Below are 20,686 nucleotides of genomic sequence, written 5' to 3' on the forward strand. Positions count from 1 at the left end.
CTCTATGACCTCTTCCTTGATCCGTTCTGCCAAGCTCAGAAGTCATGGACATTGTTTCCCCCTGTGCACATCAGGAAACTCTAGGTAATATAATTTTCAACTCCACAAATGTGGTTCATTGTTTTTTGCATGGAATGTGACATACAAAATTAAAATTCTAAAAAGGTATGGATGTGAATAGCTGAATGTTACGCCAATTGGATCCAATACGGTCAAAGGCAAAATCTTCAATGAGCCTTTGGTTAGCCAGTTATAATAAGTCAGGGAACCTTCACTGGCCCCTTGGATTGAATCTGGAAGTAGTGAACAAGAATAGCACCACACTGAGTTCAAGAAGATTATTAATACTCCGAGCTGGGGAAACATGAAATGAAATAGCCAATGTATTTCAAAGGCTCGAGCACTCCCAAGATCTATGCATACTTAGAAAGACATATCTAAACTTACTTTATTTCATGATGGTCAAGTCCCACTTGTTACACAGAACATAATTACTCTGTTGTTTCTTTTCAATTCCCCCATCCACACACTTGATAGGGATTGGGGAATCACTCCTGCTGAGCACCCGCAGAATGCACCAATCAGCACTGTCGGCTATAGCTAGCTGTAGCCAACAGTGCTGACCGAGCAGCATTTATCAGACAGGCTCCTGCTGAACCTCCATCCATGTATGGCTGGCTTTAGGAAATCCACACATACAGACTATTTATAGTTTGCCGACTGCCAACAAGAGATTTCAGCATCTTCAAAGGACTGGGTCTCTTGACATTAATGTGGACCAGTTCCCTGGACATGCTTCTACACACAGCTACTTCGACACCTGCAAAATAACCATGCTCCATTATCTCCAAAGCATGATGCAGAAGTAGTTAAAAATATTTTATCTTACTTTATATATTGGAGCAGATCATGTGAAAATCAATTGCTTGGAAGAAAACTAACATCTAGTTGTGGGCAGCAAAGTAAACCGTCTAATGAAACAGTGGATTTCATACAAGTGAAACAGACCATACAAATCAGATCTCTGCATTAACTCGATAACTTCTGCTACCCCCTGGATACTAGGCAGTGTATGGAACCACAAAGTATTTTCTAACTAAAATCGTATTCTGCAGAGTGTTGCTGGCCTACTTTAGGTGAATACAGACTTCTCTAGGGCATAAAATTTGAGTAGAGATTGCCGCACACTTTCGCAGCTGTGCAACAAGAACTTTCAAAAAGATATTTGCATAGAAACACCCATGAGAGTCTGAGTCATGTGCAGAAAATTGACAAGATTTTGACCAACATTATGGTTAAGATTGACCAACATTATGGTGTACACTACAGTATCCCCAGAGTAGCATAGTTTTGCAACTCAGTAGAGAATCACTATCCAGGGGTACACAAATTATTCCTAAAATGTCCAGCTGAAACAGTGTCTTATACATGCATTAGCCAGTGCAAAAAAAAAAAAAATAAAATAAAACTTTCACTGCTACAACGCCACATCTTGTCTGTCTCACACAGTTTATTTATACATAAGTAATAAACAAATTTCAACAATATGTACAGTGATTTAAAGTTTAGGAGACCCCATTTTCAATGCATAATTTACACCACATTATCAGATGGGAGGGTGACAGAGACTGGCCCATTTTACCTGTTTAACAAGGACAGTCAATCAGGATACCAGAGGAAGCTAGCATTAAAATTCTCACATCATACTCCTTTAAGCTACTTCTTGGAGTCAGAGAGTTTGTGATATAGCGCACGCACACGAATAGATAGATATATCTATCTCTCGCTCTCTAGCTCACACACATACATCGTTATTAAAGGTGGAATTCCAGAGACTTATTTTTATATAGGATGAGGCTACAGTGGAGAAGAGTTTAACCCTCTGTCAGGATTTTATTTCTTTCTTTCCATGTCCCCATCAGAGAGCTCTCCCTTAAATTTATCTTCCAGAAACATGTCAGAAAGTGCAAAGGTTGTCTCCCCAATATGAGGGGAAATTCTACTTGAGAGTTGTTGTCATAACAGATTCTACACCTGTGCCTCTGGTTTTTCCCACTACTCCCAGTTCGATTGACAATGCTTGCCAAGAAAAAAAAAAAAAAAAAAAAAAAAACAACAGATTGGACCTCTCCATAACAGGGACACAGACAGTAATGAATACCTGACAAGATTTGAATTCTTCCCTAATCTATCCAAAAATGAAAAAAAAAAACAAACAAAAAAAAAAACACCTTTAGCTGGAGTTGAAAGCATTTAGCCCATCTGAAAGATGTGGACATATTACCATTAAAGACTGCATAAATAAGCAAAGCATTTTATGGGGTTCTTTAGTAGGATGTGCAAGGCCAAAGTGTGAATGAACATTCCTAATAAGCCTTGTACCTGCCAAGATTGTAGTCTTCAGATTTAAACAGCATTTAACCTTCCCCTGAGGATTTCTACTTGCAGCACAGCTCTCTTTCATCACATGCCATTAACAAGAAATTAAACTATTGCTTGCCCAATGCAAGGACAAACATCACCACCAAGATGGGGAAAAAACAAAACAAAAAAAAAAAAACAAACAAAAAACAAAAAAAACCTTCCTGCTGTGGCTCATGAACACTTTGAAGATTGCTTGAAAAAATGTATATAACAGTTTTTGGCTTCTTTCATTTTTTATATATATATATATATATATATATATACACACACACACACATATATATATATATATATATATATATATATATATATATATACACATACACACATATACACACACACACACATATACATACACAGGAAGTAAAAAAAAAATAAAAATAATAAAGAAGAAGTAATATATGTGCAGCATGGCCACAGCAGATCAAAAGTTGGTGAATGCAGCAATATTTAGTGGGTGATGAAAATATTTACCACAACATGGATTAAATACAAAAGCCAACATGTTGACACAAAACATGGATAAAGACCGGACAACACAAAGACATCAATCCTCAAATAAAAATAAGACATTTTTAATTAAAAAAAAAAAGAAAAAAACGTTAAAAAGAGAAGACAAAAATAAAAAACAGTAAAACACACAAAAAAAAAAAAAACCACAGATGAAGTCATCTGAAATAATGGGGAAATGCACTGTGTATCCTTAGCAGAGGGGGAAAAAAAAAAAAAAAGAAGAGGTCATGAGGCTGGCCCAGCCACTGAAAATATATTCTCTTTGCAATAATTATAATAACAAAAACATGAATATTAATATATGTCCCTCCCCACACTCTGCAGGTCTTTATACATCAGAGTCTTTTAATAATACAAAAAATTATATATATTTATATATATATATATATTCTAAAAAAATATTTACAAATCCTACATTACCACTCACCCTTCCAAATTCCCAGTACTGAAACAGCTGTTCTTTAGTATAAAAAGTCAGTATGAGAAGAAAATAAACTTTTATTTCTAGATTTGTTATAGTCTTTTGTCCAAGTAAAGAAGAATCGTATTTTACTATTTTCATACTGTTCTTAGTGGATGTCTAGTGTACTCTGTGAAAGGCTGGGATTAAGGTCCGGGTTATCTGGATTTAAACCCAAGTCAGATATGCCCCCTCCGTGAAGACCAGATAATTGCGACAACATGGTTGTGCGATCTGGGCTCCCATAATGCCCTTGATCCACAGGGTTCCCCTGCCCAACTACAATGCTTGTATGAGGAGAGTTTGCCTGTGGGGAAACATTGTGGGGAGAGGGCTGGGGTTGCATACAAGGTGAGGGACTAGAGTGAGGCGGCTGGGATCGGGGGGAGGACACTGGTTGAGGAGAACGAACTTGATTACTTAATGAAGGTGGGAGCTGCTGGCCCTGTAAATGGGGAGACTGAGCTTGACCCAACATATGTTGCTGTGGACTCATGAGGTTCTGTTGTGCTGAAGGTCCCACTTGTTGGTGCAGAATTCGCTGATTAAAAGTCTGCAAGCTGCTGTTCGCCTCACTTAACATTCCCTGTGGTAACTGGCTTATCTGTCCAATACTACCTTGTTGCATTTGCATATGATGTTGAATGCGCTGCTGTTGTGTATACCCACTCATGACTTGATGTTGCTGAAACTGGTTGTGATTTATCATCCCAGCACCAGATCCCTGCTGTTGCTGCATCATTTGCTGTCGTCTGATCAGAAGCTCGCGAAATTGCTGTGATATTCCGGCATGGTTCATATTCATTGGTTGGCCCTGTGAATTCAACCCTGCTATGGTCTGTTGAGATGATGGAGGTTGAAGAGTCTGTGGCTGAGGAGCCTGAGGCTGCTGTGGCATAGATGTCCGTTGTCCAACTGCCTGCATGGGACTCACACTTTGCATGTTTGCATTGGGGTGCATGACATGTGGAAGATTTCCTTGGGAGGGCATCCCGGGCATATTCCCAGCACTCTGTAGGACCTGGGTGCTGGCATATTTAGCTGCTCTTTGTTTTATAAAAGCAGCTAATAGCTGTGGATTTGAGTGCAGTATTTTAAGTACCTGTTGCTGCTGCATTGGGGAACTAGGGGACCGCAAATTACGAAGAACTGCAGCTTGTGGCAAGGAACTTTGTTTTCCCTGGCTTGCTGCAGGGATCTGACCCATACTACCCTGCAGAGTAATGTTCATTTGTTGTCCTTGCTGTACAGGCATTACAGGTGGTCTCTGCATGCTATGCGGCATCACTTGAGGTCTACTTTGTACCCTTGGTAGTTGTTGGGGTAATGAAGGCTGGTGTGGCTGTGCCATTCCTGTAGGTCTCATCCCAGAATCCATGAGAATTGGTCCTCGTATTCCTTGTGTGCTTATCCCTGTAGACTGCATGGCATTCATGGGCTGCATTTGGTGAGAGTTTGACATTGGGGGTGGGTAAAGTTGTGACTTTGCCATTTGTCTTTGAGTTTCTGCTGCCCTTTGAATCTGCATAGCCATCTCCACAGCAGCTGGAGGGGGACCAGGCTGCTGCACTGATCCTGCCTGGGATGTCGGTGGTGTTACTTGTGCAGTTGGATTGCCCTGTGACATACAGCTGGAGGAATGAGCATGTTGCATACCATAAGGTGGCAAGTTATTACAAGGAAGTTGTTGAGGCTGAGATTGTGATTGAGGAGTATGTGATATGGGGATGGGGGGCTGCTGTCCAGTTGGTGTTGTTGGACCAGTTGAATTTGGAGAAGGAAGACTTTGCTGAACACCTACTACCCCTGTTCTTTGCATGCTAGCCATACGTCTGCGTAACATTTGTGCCTGTTGAAGCCTATGTTGCAATTGCTGCTGTCGAAGCTTATGTTTTATGTTGAGGCAGAAGGGCACAGGACATTTGTTCTCCTGGCAGTGTTTGGCATGGTAGCAACAAAGTGCTATAAGTTGCTTGCATATCGGGCATCCTCCATTTGTTTTGCGTTTACAGCCCTTTGTATGCTGTACCACTCTCTTCATCTTCTGACATGATGGCAGGGAGCAATTGGCATTGCGACACTGGCAAGCATGAACCAGGGACTGGATACAGCGTTGAATACTTAGCCTACGGGAATCTCCAGGGCTTTGTGTTGCTGCCGCCTGCTGGTTGCTACTCTCGTCATCCAAGCCAAGACCAAGTTTTTCCATTCTGTGTTCATGGGTCTTTGTAGTATAACACGTGATGCACAAATCATAATCCTGAACAGAGGAAGAGAAAATTGTGCATTAGAACATGAAACAAAAGTCCCAATATCAAAACTATACTTACATTTCGGAAATACAATAATTATGCAAATTGTCTGAAGTATAAGATGGTTTCAATTGCATTACTATTAAACACAATTATAATTCTTGGAAGGAAAAACTAAATTATGGATATATTTACCTCACATACTGTGCAGTGCCATCTTGTCTCTACATGGTGTTTGCACTCATTACAAGTGTAGACAAATCGGTCTTGGCCTTGGGTATGAAGTTCCACTAGCATGCTCATAGTAGACCATTTAGATCTACGCATGGAGGAGAATTCCAAGTGTTTGTCCCTTGCAAGAGTTAGAAAGGCATCACGTCCATCCATTAGGTCACATTGAATTAAGGGATCTGGTTCTATGACAGGGGGCAGGGAGTTGGCAGCAGGCCCAGCAATTAAACGGATAACAAAAAAGACCTGAAAATAGGAAAGCATTTTGAGTGTTAAGAATCCATATAGCCTTTTAAGTACATCTAAATTCTATTTTTATATAATTGTTTATTTAGAATACCTAGAAAAAGAGAACAGTCAGGTATGCACAGGGAGCTACAGCACAATAAAATTCCTCATTACACAAATACAAAATGCTGACAGAGCTCTTAAAGTGAGATAGTAAAGCTTTGTTGATACAAAAAAAAAATAAAAAAAAAACACACACAAACATGTTATACTTACCTGCTCTGTGCAGTGGATTTGCACAGGGCAGCCTGGATCCTTCTGTTCTAAAGGTCCCTCTTCGCTGGTCCTGGCCCCTCCCTCCTGTCGAGTGCCCACACAGCAAGCAGCTCACTATGGGGGCACCTGAGCCGAGCTGCAGCTCTGTGTATCCATTTAAACACGAAGCTGCAGTTCGGCCCCGCCCCCCCCTCTACTGATTGGCTAACTGACCACAGCGGGAGTCAATGGTGCAGCTGCTGCGTCTCAGCCAATCGGGAGGGAGAGTCCCGGACAGCCAAGGGAACTTGTGGACATCGCTGGATAGAGATGAAGCTTAGGTAAGTATTAGGGGGGCTGCTGCACACAGAAAGGCTTTTTATCTTAATGCATAGAATGCATTAAGATAAAAAACCTTCTGTCTTTACAATCACTTTAAGGAACTTTGATAAAGGTATGACAGACCATATAACCATGTAAGGTGAGTGCTGCAGATCTAGATAGTACAAAAGAGCTTATATACAGTCAGATCACCTAAACTCTAATGACATTTTCACCTATATTGTATATCAATGCTCTCTTACAGCCATTTCCAATCTACATACACTTTTCAAGAGACTGATTGCTCATCATTTCTCAGGGTAGAATTGCCAATGGGTACAAGAGCAGAACATGCATTTGCAATATGTGTTGACTGTAGTCTCAACTGGGAAAGCATGTCACAGGGTGTCAATGCAAGAAAACAAATATGTGAAGGGACAAAGCATTGTCACCCTTAAAGAAAACCTCTGAAACAGGACCTTCATGACTGGAAAACCAGGATTTAAAAAGAACACTTTAATTTTTATTTTAAACAACCAAAGTGATTTTTTAATTAATGAATTACCAACTAGAACTAATTTCACACAATCTCTGAGCTCCCATCTTTGCAAATTCAACTTCATTGTTATAATTTCATACAGACTGCATTCTAAACCACTTACCTCTTTGTGTTTTTCCATTGTGGCGTAAAGCTTTTGTGACAAGTCATTGGAAACATTAGGCATACCAGGTTTCTTCTTGTTCCCTCTGCTCAGACTGCTTTTGTTTTTACTGGTCTTTTTGTTGTTTTTTTTCTTTGCATTCTTGCTATCACCTTTTCCAACCTGTCATGCATAGATTAATAAAGAGGAGACAAGAAAGTTTTTTTTTTAGAAACAGCAAATGAAAAAAAATGTCTAATAATTTCAACCATGCCAAACCAAAACGGCTTAAGTTTTTATAAACTTGGGAGGGGGAAGAAAAAAAAATAAAAAATCAGACACTGGAATTTTTAGGCTATATACGCATGGGCGACTAGCCCCAATGTGGATGACAGCAGCAGGAATCTGTTAACACCTGCAGCTGTTTTTGCCCTCTGAGTGGCTAGCTGTGGTTGCCAAGCCCTGTACAATTCAATTACAGGTTGATAGTGTTCCGTGCCTGTCCGCACAACCAGCAATTACCTGCAATGATTGCTGCTGGACGCACACAATGAGCAATTACATGTGAGTGGCCGTGATTAGATGCTGGGGCCAGCAGCCTCTCATTGCTTTTAATGGGGCTTCCTCCTGCAGCTAATCGCTAGGAATCCCCCCTTGTGGTTCTTGCATGTAGTGATGGGTACATTTACAGGTGTGAATGCACCCTAACCCCTTTGCTGGCAGAGCTTATTTTGCTTTATTTTCCCCAACCATTAATGCGTATTTGAGGTACGATGATGAATTAAAATCCAAACAGGTTATATATTTCCTTAAAGCAAAGACCTTGGCGAAAATTTTTTTTGGCAGTTTTAATTTTTATTACATATTAGCCTGATATAGCAACTGCACGTATCAAAAAATAGATTAATGTTAATTTTCCTTATCAGAATCTGGAAGCCCCCTTTAACAAGGGGAGCCCCAGATCCCAGCCCCCCAACCTGTGTGAATGAGTATGGGGTACATCGTACCCCTACCAATTCACCTAAAAAAAAAAAAAAAAAACGTGTCAATAAAACGCAGTGCAGGTTTTTAAAAGTAATTTATTAAGGCAGCTCTGGCGTCGCTTCAGACTTCTTTTAGCCCTCTCCGGTTCTTCTCCCTCTGTCCACTTTCTTCTGCCTCGGCTGGGTTTTCTCCCTCTGTTCTTCCAAAGTTTACTCGATTCTCTCCCCTGCTCTAATGCTGGGTGCACGGTGTGTCACTACTTATATTGGCATGGGGCTTAGTTAGAGGGTGACAACAGCTGGTGCGAATAATCCCAAATGGAAGAAACACAAAAATACTGTCAATCTCTCTCGGTCTGGGGCTCCATGCAAGATCTCACCTTGTGGACTTTCATTGATCATAAGAACGGTGAGGAATCAGCCCAGAACTAGACGGGAGAATCTTGTCAATGATCTCAAGGCAACTGGGACCATAGTCACCAAGAAAAAAATATTGCATAGGCTTTCAGCGGCATTGGCCAGCTTTGGTATATATGGTGTATATCTCCAAACAGGAACAATGTAAAAATGATACGATGTTTGTAATTCTTCTTATATACATACATGCCCTAAATAGCAAAATATAACAGTTGCTATATAATAATCAATACCTTTAATTATCTTCCCACACTTGCTTTCCAAACTTAGTGCAAATATATATATTTTATAGATAATATTGTGCCCTTTACATTCAACAAAGTGAAACCCTATAGACAATATTGTTAGCAATCTGATTAAAACAATATTTTTTGTGCTAGGCTCCTATATGGGGAAAGTGCCTATGCCCTTCCCTCTTGCCGACGTGCTTCTGCACAAGGTAGGTAAACTGCATCCTAAGCCATTATGGTGAGGACCTTCACTCCCACAACTCCAAAATTGCATGTGTTTCAGCACCCTATACAGATTATGGACCAGGCAAACCTTGCTGTGAAGTGAACCATGCACATTTTTCACAACTTCGAAAATTAAATCTGCTTATTCCTACTGAAAATAACAATCCTTTTTTGGCAAACAGTAAATTGAATCTCACTGATGATTAATCAAGCTTATGCTATAGTATACAATTTTAATTATGTCTATTTAAGCGAATACTAAGAAATAAGTAAATTATTCAATCTAAATCATCACCTCAACACTTTCATCATTGACAGTATTTTCCTCTCTCTTTCTTTCTTCCTCTTCTTGCTCCAATTCTTTGATACTCTCCTCCAATACATTTGGCCAGAAATCTCCTTCAAAGTAGGGCAACTCCTTGGCACTAGTAAGCCTGTCTTCTGTTGCCTGTTTGAAGATGTCCTGAAAAAAAGAACATAAAATACACAAAACAATGTTACATTTTAATAAAAAACAAAAACCAAAAAAAAAAAAAAAAACCAACAATCTATGATGCCTCATTATCTGGGAATCTTAGGGTCCATTTACACACTGTGCAGTGGAAACGTGCCCTTTACTACAGCACACTGCAACAATTTGTGTATATGACTAATGTCCCATATACATAAGAAAAATAGGCGAGCGATCTGGCGTTTTTTCTCGATGTTTCACAGCAAGTCGGAACTGAGGAAGGAAATAATGTACGGATATTCTCGTACGCAAAAGGATTTTTTTGTATTTATTATTTCTGATCACATGCAGTCTTTCGGATCCGATATTTCTCGTACAAAAATTGTACGAAAACAGTACACATTACATGAAAATCGGTCTTTCTGTTCAAGAAAAATTTTGGCGTTTGTCCCTTTTCATTTGGAATCGGTTGTCGAAAGTTGTGTACACAATATCAGAAAATTGTAGGAAAAAGGTTCGCCCGATATTCTTAGTGTGCAAGAGGCATTACTCTGCAACGCACACAGAACACAATCTGTGCTACAGCAACTGACTTTACCACAGGTGGACTCCAATCAAGTTGTAGAAACATCTTAAGGATGATCAGTGGAAACAGGATGCACCTGAACTCCACTTTGAGTGTCATGGCAAAGGCTGTGAATACTTATTTATGTACACGTTTTTTTTTAAAATAAATTTGCAAAGATTTCAAAACAACTTTTTTCATGTTGTCATTATAGGGTATGGTTTGTACAATATTGGAGGAAAATAATTAATTTAATCCATTTTGGAATAAGGCTGTAACATAACAAAATGTGGAAAAAGTGAAGCGCTCTGAACACTTTCCGGATGCACTGTACATGTGTGCTGCAGTGCTCAGCAGTGAAAAGTAGAGCAGGAGTTATTTCTCCTGGCTTGGAGCCCATTCGAAATTAGCATTCTGCAAAACACAATATTGTACTGAAGTGCATAGGTTACCAAAATAGTTACTGGGCCCTCATTATGAGGCAAAGTTTTGGAGGGCAGACTATATTACTTTCTACAGTTTGCCACAACAGTATTGGCTAAAATTAAAGAAAACAACTTCTGTGCATTTTGTCTCTTAGGCTCGATTCACACCTATGCATGTTGCTTTTGAGCGTTTTTGGAGGTTTTTTTTTCATGCTTGGCACGTTTTTGAGCAGCGTTTTTGCGGCGTTTTTGCCACGATTTGCGTTTTTTTTTTTTTCATTTTTTTTTTAGTCTTAAAAAAAAATTACAAAAAAAAAAAAAAAAAAAACGGCAAAAATGCACCAAAAACGGTGCAAAAACGGTGCAAAAACGGTGCACTTGTGTTTTTGATGCTTGTCCATTGAAATCCATTACATGCAAAACGCTGCTTTTTGCATGAAAAAAAGTCCCCGACCCTTTCCAAAAACGCAGAGATACAAAAAAGCATTGATGTGAACATGTTCCATAGGAACCCATGTTAAAAAATTCCCATGCATTTCTGCAAAATGCAAAATGCATCAAAAAACGCGCTAGTGTGAATGGAGCCTAAAGCTGGCCATACACCTATAGATTATCTGCGGATTTTCTATGGTTAGATAGAAAAAGTGCAACAGATCTCTCCATGTTCGTTGAACTGTGTGGATGGAGGAATCTCCCACTTTTTCCATCTAACCATAGAAAATCTGCAGATAATCTATAGGTGTATGGCCAGCTTTAGGCTGAGTTCATACTGGCATTAAGAGCAGGCGTTAAAAAGGCCCCTCAAACGCCTATGCACAAGATTCAATAGACAGCACATGCTGTTCACGCTAAGCGCTAGCGTCGCTTCAAAATTGAAGCCTCATGTCGAGCCAGGAGGTATTTGAAGCCTTTCAACGCCTCCCTTTGAAGTCTATGGTAGTACCTCGCAAATGCTCTAGCAGGCAGTTGCGGAGTGCTTGCGGGGCGTTAAGATTAGTTCATTTACTACAATGGAATAGGCATTTGTGGAGCCGTTTTAACGCTTGTAAAAAACGCTTCAAAATTGCCTATAGGGGCATTTGGGGAGCATTTATAACTCCTCATTAATGCTTGTAAAATGCCTGTCTAATGCACATACTAAAGCTCAATGACTCTTGTCTAACGCCCATACCAACGCCATACAAACGCTATAGGAGCGTTTGTTGAGCGTTAGAAATGACGGCAAGTGTGAACAAGCACTTAAATTTAGGTTTGTGCAAGGGTAATATACAACTCTGGCTTTGCACAACCTGTTCTTTTATACTCTGATTACTCTATTGCGTAACTGCAAATTCAGTGGTTATAAACTGATCTGTAGCTAGGCTTTAAGAAGGTCCAGCCATTTAAAGTTATAAACCTGTACTAGAAGACATGTAATTTTCTAAAGCACTATGTATCAAACAATTGCCTTTTTTCATAAAAAGCAATGTACACCTTTTGTTAAACCCAGTGATGGTGATCTTCTGCAACCTTGTTCAGTCACTTTCTGTCTATATGCGCACTCTGCAGCATCAGCTGTTTTGCACCACCTTCCTCACAGTGACATGGGTGGATCATACCTGCACAATGTGTGTCCGCACAGCTGCCTGTAATCTCCATAAGAAGCATGGGTGAAGATGCAGAAGTAGACTTGTGGAGACAGTTGTCACCTTGAATAAGGTCCTTCATGGCATGATCAAATGGTATTTCACTTAGAAAGCTCCACCCAAAAGGGCAATCTCTGCTTGTTCACACCCCCCACTCCCCTTTCCACTGCTGCATTTGGCAATTTTTTTTTTTGGGGGGGGCACCCCAGGTACATAGTTTTGACAGGTACCGCTCACACTTTCGGGTAAGATCGGGGATCGGCAACCTACAACATTTCCGGCTCCTTCTCCTTCCGGGACAGACACACAGGTCCCAGAGGGTGGCGGGACTATTCAGAAAGTGAAGCGCGACTCGCACATGCACAGTAGGAAACCTTCACCGTTGGTTTCCCTCGCTGACAATGCACCTGAAGCTAATAGATGAATCGGCTTGGGGTGCTGACATTGCGGGATCCCTTGACAGGTACGTGTCCTTATATTAAAAGTCAGCAGTTGCAGTATGTGTAGCTACTGACTTAATTTGTTTTCTTTTTTTTTCTACAGACTGGAGCTCCTCTTGAAGGACCGCAGCTTAGTTAAAAAGACTAAACAACTTTTGGAATTACATTCAAATATTAAAAGCTTGTGATTTTAATGGCGGAATTTTATGACCATTATACAAATTTGAGCTTGTAAAAATTATAGATATTTTTTATATTGTGGACAGTTTTTCATCCAAATTTAAATGACCACTCACTTTTAAAAAGTCATAACATCAGGGTTCTGAAATATTTTATTAATACCTGTATATGTTGTATACCCAAAATGTATTTTTTTTTTATTTTTGGACAGAGTAGAGAGGGGTTATAACCTCTTGGGTTCTTCTTGCAGTCTGTGCCCAGTTAGGGAAAAATCACCCTCTATTTGTCCTGTAACATCATTTAAAGTAAAAGAAAAGCCAAAATTTTGGCTTGTCGCTGGGAAAGTAACTGAGGGGAAATCTTCCAATGGGGACAATAGTTCTGGTGACATTGATGACAACCAGGGATGCCCTCATTTTGGATGGGATTTTCACTTGCTTCCTGTTTTAGCTATAGGATAGGAAGTGGGAAATCCTTTACAATGGAACAGAGATGGCAAAAACACCAGACTGGGGTTATAATCCTCCCTTATCCATAGGGATAAAAAGTTTTGCCTTTAGTGCTACTTAAAAGTATTACAAAATTATGACAATACAGAGAAGTTAGTGGCTTCTAAGCCCTCACAAAAACAATCCATAGTTACCTTGTAGTCATGGACAATACGTTCTGAAACAGCTTTATCCAACATTTTCTTATACCATTCCTGCAAACGCTTGGGCTTTGGGATTTTCTGATCGAGAGGATGGCAATGGAAAATGTAGTCATCTCCTTCACTGGGAGGACAAGCCCAGATATGTCCAGTTGTGTACCTGTGTAGAAATGTTGGAAAACCTTGCCATGTTATTGAGGATATATTTGTAAAGCTAGTCAAATATAACTTGCAAGCTAGGAAATGTTTTCTAAATGTAACTGAAATTCCATATTTTGACGTACAGGACAGGAAGTCATACACCACAGGTTATATGAAACTACCATCAAATGATTGGATACTGGCAAAAGCTTTGCTGGGACCGTCCCCACTGCACCCACATATATGCCCACCCACTCCTTGGGTCTCCAGTTCTGTAGCAAGTAAGGAGGACCTATGTCGTTTAGCTTACTCCAAGATTTGGAATTCACCCGGTAAGTCAAAGCAGAGCCCAATGGTTCTGACCATATCCAGGCAGTGGTTTAAAATCTTCTTGCCTAGTTTCGAGGCAGGACAATATCCTCATTGAGATGAAAGGAAGAGACTGCCTTGGGGAGGAAGGAGGACTCAGGTCACAGGATCATCTTGTTTCTATCCAAGACAACAAAAGGCCACGAATTCAGAGACACACCTGACAGAGGCAATGACCACCTACTCTGGAGATGCCTCAAGCCAAAGGATATCTCAAACTGGTTTAAAGGGAGGTTTTTGAAAAACAAAATATGAGAATCAGCTTCCAGAGAGACACAAGATGTTGTAGTGGAGGATAGATTTATTCTCTCATATTGTGCAAGTTGGGAATGACAGAGTCAGCACTGCCCTTATCGTTTAGGACCTGGGTTTCAAAAACCATGCCTTTAAAGCCAGCAACTGAAGCAGGATGGAACAGAGGGCCCTGTTTCTGGAAGTTTAGCCTATTTGGAAGAAGCCAAGACTTATCTGCCAGGATTCTGTGTAAGTCTGTTTTCCTAGGATCCCGGATCACCAGAATCTGTTCTTACCCTATCTTGCTGAGCAATTAGGAGAGCACTGAGGGAATGCACCAATCTGAATGGGGCCCAAAGTATTCACCACAAAGGACATGAGATTCCTGGACCTGGCCACCTGATAAACACCACTTAAGGAAAATTGCTAGGATACCTAACCCTTGACTTCAGGGAAAGAAATGAAAACAGATATAGCATTGTCAAAGAAAAAACCGCCAACGTTTTAAAAAGCTGAACACTCCTAGCCCTTGAATTCAGGGAAGGAGAGGTCCATGATAAAAAGGGATGTTACCAAATAAGACAACTAATAAGAGGAGAAAGTCATGGATAAAAAAAAAAAAAAAAAAAAAAAGTAAAGCAACATACCCAGAAACTGGAAAATAATGAAGGGTTCTAAGCCTGAATACTCCTGAAGGAGAGGGCAGAGCAATCAAAAACACCTGCATAAAAGGGTAGGCAGGAATGATAAACCGTGACCCAAATTGGTGTACGACACCAGGTTCAAAAAGAGGAGTGTTGTAATTATGAATGAAGACTAATAATTTAGTGCAATTATTAGTATTGAAGTGGAAACATAAGTGTGCCTGCAGGTATAGAACGCAAACTTCTCCAATCCAAAACGACTTTCCCACAGCAACTTGGTTCTTTCCAGCGAGTTAGCAAATATTGGATCCAGCAAAAGATGACAAGTTCACCAGATTATATGTAAAGTAATACAATAATCAGAAGCCTCCAGAGTTTCCAGTTCTCCTATCATAACTTTCAATAATATACACCTTCTCCCCATTGACTAGAATGTAAAGCAATCCGATTGGTTGATTACACCAGCACTTTTGATCTTATGTATGACAAACAATGCTCCTTGGCCTAGAACAGCTGCATGCATACATTTCATTTAAAGTTACTCAGAAATTTGATTTATTGTTTAAGGCAAAATTTAATAAGACAGAGCATACACACATACATATATATATGTATGTAAGTGAGGGTGCAACCCTTCACATGCTGAGCAAAATGGTAGGTGGATCACTGGCAATAAGATCTGCAGCATTAGTGGTAAATCGGCTCTGTCTTCCTATGAGGTACTATTGCAGTAGTAAAGTATAAGTTCTTCCACTCCATTGACAGATCTCCTGCTTTGAGACAGAAGTACACTCTGACCACCAGTGGCATCGCTAATGACAGGCTCCAAAGCAGAGAAAACTTCCCATAAAGAGCAAGTGGATCAGATCTTTCCTTCAGATCAGATTCCTAGGATGCATCCTCTGCATCCCAGGTGAGCAGCCAAATTGCCCTTAACATATGTAAGGACATGACCTCCAAGTGAAACACAAGCTTATATGTTTGAAAGAGGCCATCACAGCTGAAGCACAACGCTCTACACATTTTTTTTTTTAAATGGTCCAGGATACAAGGGTTCGTCCTTGTAATAGAGACGTCTATTTCAAGGTTTTAGCTCTAGGGACAAGCTTCACAAATCAAAGTCAGCCACAATCGAGAATGAAGGGTGACTCCAGTTAATGCAAACAGAAATCTAAGTAGGGAGGCCTGTCAGAGAACTCGGGAAAGCTCATAACAACCTGTTGGTTGTATGCTTGTTAAAAGGACAAGTTCACCTTTTTAGAACATGTTACACCCATATTTAGGGTGTAACATGTTCTTGTTCAGCTGCTCAGCCCCTCAGTGTGACAGCAAGAGGGGGTTCTTCTCCCTGCACCCAGTCAGATTTTGAAACGGTGAATCTATTCATTGTGGGTACAATACTTTTGCAGGCTTCTTTTAAAAAAGAATAGATGCACTTTTTTTATCTGCAAAAATATGTGCACTATTTTTTAATTAAAAGTGCACTTAGTCTTTAAGGTGAATCACTGGAGCATCCATAGTGCGCAGACCATTTATCAATACATTTTCTTTTAAAAAGGTACATTATTAGGAAGACTCTAAAATCCTAGGAGGTTGTTTACAGGCTTCGTAGTTGACTGTTCTAAATAGCAGGTGTAGGAAGGTTTGTGGCTAAGAAAAAAAAAAAAAGAAGGACTGACTGACTGACTATCTTGAGTAATGACAAAAATATTGTCAATACAGTGGGTCCATAGCATTACTTTAAAAACTGCCCTAGTTCATAGGGAGGATACAGGTGTGAAAGCTCTTTTGACAGGTGGCTGGAAGGCATTATGTTGTCTCCTGTTTTAACAGGCGCAGCTCAGTGTACTTTCTAGCACGGTGCCTGTGCTTGGATGACTGAACTCCTGTGCATGTACAAGAATTGTGCCATCCCACATTGGCAATGAAGATGGCCGAAAACTGCCGCTGGGAAAAAGATGCTGGTGAGGGACCTTGCAGACTGTTGAAGCTAATGTAAAAGTAAAGTATTGCAGACTTTAGTTTCACTAAATGAATAAAAGCAGACCATTGTTAGCTCCCTAGTTAGCGTTAAATGATTTGTCTCAACTCTCTAACTGCCAATTTTGCGAGACCAGCTTGGGACATAAAAGGAAGTTGAAAAGAAAAAAAATAAAACACGTGCAACTAAAACCTGTTTTAACGCAAACTGTTAGACAGGGCCAATTTGGGTCTGTTGCAGGCTAGCTTGTAAGTGTGCTAGGAAACTTTATGCTGTTATGTGCAAAGCCTCTTTCATGTGCACCTTACTGTAAAAACTAGTTAAAGATTGAGGTGGTTGTCACTTATCTGTACAGCTTGTTGACTGAATTTGACATAGGGACACATTGGATAGCTTAAGCTGCAATAGTGCTTTTGCTGGGTGTCCAATGTGTTCCTGTGCCTTTGAGAAGTGGGCTCCCACCGGGCTAACCTGCCCTTAATGTATCCGTTGCTAAATGTGCTCCAATTTGGAAGACTCTCAAAACCTTTTTAGGGTTAGGACCACAGCATACAAAGGAGCCTTGGTGAGGCACTGTGGCGTTCACATAATATTAACAAATATTTACAAATGTGTGCAGCTAAAACCACTGTTGCATTGCTAATAGACAGGGCCAATTTGGTTTTGTTGCAGGCTAGCTGGTAAGCATGCTGGGAAAATTTCTGTTTGTAATGAGCGAAGATAAGTATTGCAGACTTTGGTGCCACTTTAAGTGAATAAAAGCAGACCGTTGTTAGCACCCTTGTCAGTGTTAAATGGTTTGTCTCAACCCTCTAACAGACTCGCTGGCAAGAACATCAGGTTAAAAAAAATAAATAAAAAAGTGTTTACAGGGGGTTAATGTTAATCAGAAAAACCAAGACTTAGTGTGGTAATGCTATGGGCACACTGCATCCAATTTTTTTGGCTGCATGTATCCATGTTATACTGTACAGTTGCTCCCTGCTTTAAAAAAAATACACCACTTACCCAAGTTTCTTAACATATTCAAGGTATCCAATTAAAATCTCATGGTAGACTGCTGTCCTCAAGCACTTTGGTTGAAAAAAGTGAACACTATCCAGGTAAGAGATGTATACACGCCTAGGAGGTGGAAATAATAGCATATAGTCATATGGAATTGAGATAAGTTATGTGAAATGAGAATAATGATAAACTGTACACCTACCTCTGGTTGGGTGGTGGGCAGTCCGACCCATACTCCTGTACATGCATGCCAAAAAAGCACAACTCAACACCATCAACTTCTTCAAAAGCAAAAAGGGCCTTTGTACGGTAAGGGAAAGACTCCGCCATTTCTCCTGTATCCACAAACCTGAAATCAACAAAGGAAAACAGAATGTAATTTTTTTTTTTTTAATGCAAAAGATTAAAAACTGGGATGTTTTTAATTTCACATGAATTATGCAAATGCAGTGATACATCCTTACTGAACCCTTTTCCTTGCTACAAAACAAAGTGTATTGGTAGTAGTGGTATTGCTTTGCTAATGTCAACAGATAGCTCCTCAAGCTTTGCTCCTGGTCTGTACTCAAGTTTAAAATAGAGCATGAAAGAATTAGAACTCATCTGTTTTACCAGTGGCTTTGTTGCATTGCCTTCCTCTTGCTTACGGTCTTTGTGCCTAAGGTTTCACCAGCTGATGAGGGGGAAATGTGAAACAGGGACTTTAAAACATTGACTAGGGTTCTAGCTTCAGCCTACTCGAAAAAGCATTTTTATTTTCCTCTTTGTTACATTAGAGATCTTTTGAGGCCTCGTTTCCGGTCTCGTGAACTTGTAGTAACCAGTACAGTAATTGAGGAGAAATCTCTCTAATGAAAGCAGTAAAAACAGTGGCTCTAACTATTCCCCACTTTATCTAAAATAGGTTTCTGGCTGGACATACACTCTAAGGGACTGTCAGTCACCGCCTCTCTGCTCTGCCCCTCCAGCGCTCACTGGAGTGCGGGGCTGTGGAGGCGGCAGGAGCAGCTGGCTCAGCCTCTCAGCTAAGCACTAAGAGGCTAAGCCAGCTGCCGGTCAGACATCTGGATGAAACCTGACATTGCTGGGATCCCTGCAGAGCCTAAACCAGCTCTGTGACGTCAGTTGACAGAGGGCTTCAGCCTGATGTCAGCTGAATCTGGGTCGCAGGAGTGCAGAATTAAGAAAACTCCTGTGACCCACAGGATAAGTATGGCCGAAGCAATCTTTTAAAGCCATGTGGAAAAAGTAAATAAAAAATGAAGGTTGAATGCCTTTTCACTCACAATCTGTTTATTAACATACCCCAGCTTGATGACCAGTTAAAGCGGGAGTCCGGCGATCAATCTTTTTTTTTTTTTTTTTTCTTTTTAGGTCATTGAGACACTTTGCTAATCCCAAAATAATACTCACAATTTGATTATATTATTTCCGCCTCTGTCTGTTTTCGTACTGAAGAAGAACTTATAAAATGTGATGCTGGCCGTTTCCATCTTGCTTGTGGGCATGTGAAGCCCACAAGCATTGATTTCCGGGATGCGGTGAATGCTGAGCTCCCAGCATTCACCTCTCGTTCCCGCGCATGCTCACTGTTTACAGCGAGCAGCGCCGTAAAATTCCGGGTTGCCACCACAACGGGCGTCGGCAGTTCCCGCCCCGTTGTGGTGGAAAAAAAAAATTTTTTAGCAGGGCGGCGTTCCGCACTGAATCTTGGGAAGCCTGACACTAAGCTCCCAGGAGACAGTGTGGCGCAGGGGAAAAGGCAATAAACACGCCCGGTAGGGAGACAGGAAGTGCCAGAATAAAGTACAGTATAAAAGGTAATTACAGCGATAAAAATTTTTTCCTGCGGCATTTGAACATCTATGCGATTAACTGAAGGGGGGGAAGATGAAGTTAAAAATTTAAGTGGAACCCCACTTTAATAGCTGACAGCTTGGGTTCTCAATCACACTGGCTTGCAAGCATGTGATTACCATATCAGCAATGACATAGCAAACATATAAAAGCAGGAGGCTTCATTGAAAAAATAAGTTAAAAAAAAAGAAAAGAAATATGAAAGCACACCTGTACTAAGAGAACACATACAGGTTGCTATGGCTGAGGTTTTGAAATGCTAGTTGCCTGGATGTATCTGGCCTCAATGCTTTACTTACTTGGCTTTCATGCCAGGTTTCACTTCCACAGTTTTGTCAGAGACGTGGACAACACGCACAGAAACTTCTCCAGCCTCGGGATTAGCCTGTCTTCGTAGAAAATCATTCACACGATTCTCCAAAAATGTACCCAATCTTGTAGTAGGAAGTCCTGTTGAAAAAGTTTAATAGCTTAAATTAGTATATTTCAATATTTGAGAATTGATTCAATTAATAATCCAAAAGGCACTCACGTTTTGCTGAAAATTTGTTCTCTTTTCTGGTTTGGCCACTTTTCTTCAGGCAACGATCGCAAACAAAACTACAGTTAAACAAAAAACTGTCTGTTTAGAGAAACAAAAATAGCCTCAAACAACTGTATATTTACCTACATGTACATCTTGCACAGAAAGATTTTTTTAATGAATGCCAAAAAAGGCATTTTTTTTTTATATGTGCTGTCCATTTCAAAATATCTTAAGCTTAAAAATCGTATTTTTGTACTTTCTGTAAAACATGAATTCTTTCAGGTTCTATTGCCACAGGTGGATTGGACACAGAGATATATATATATAAATATATTTATTTCAATCTATCTATCTATCGATATATAAATAAAAAAACCAAAAAAACAAAAAAACGCCTCAAATCGGTAGCAAAGA

The 20,686-nt window shown here is 40.2% G+C and overlaps 1 protein-coding gene across 1 annotated transcript in view; it reads right to left on the minus strand.

The window, feature by feature from the left end:
- Positions 1–1,490: 1,490 nt before the first annotated feature.
- Positions 1,491–20,686, minus strand: part of EP300 (E1A binding protein p300) — a 117,069-nt gene continuing 97,873 nt past the window's right edge. The window contains exons 23-31 of the mRNA XM_073592762.1: positions 20,279–20,346; positions 20,046–20,196; positions 18,092–18,238; positions 17,893–18,006; positions 13,510–13,675; positions 9,476–9,643; positions 7,347–7,508; positions 5,845–6,126; positions 1,491–5,657 (exon numbers count right to left, since the gene is read on the minus strand). Of these exons, the coding sequence (XP_073448863.1) occupies positions 3,507–5,657; positions 5,845–6,126; positions 7,347–7,508; positions 9,476–9,643; positions 13,510–13,675; positions 17,893–18,006; positions 18,092–18,238; positions 20,046–20,196; positions 20,279–20,346 (3,409 nt within the window). The 3' untranslated portion in view covers positions 1,491–3,506. The remainder of the gene's footprint in view (positions 5,658–5,844; positions 6,127–7,346; positions 7,509–9,475; positions 9,644–13,509; positions 13,676–17,892; positions 18,007–18,091; positions 18,239–20,045; positions 20,197–20,278; positions 20,347–20,686) is intronic.

Source organism: Aquarana catesbeiana, linkage group LG07, assembly GCF_042186555.1.
Source record: "Aquarana catesbeiana isolate 2022-GZ linkage group LG07, ASM4218655v1, whole genome shotgun sequence".
Classification (NCBI taxonomy): Eukaryota; Metazoa; Chordata; class Amphibia; order Anura; family Ranidae; genus Aquarana; species Aquarana catesbeiana.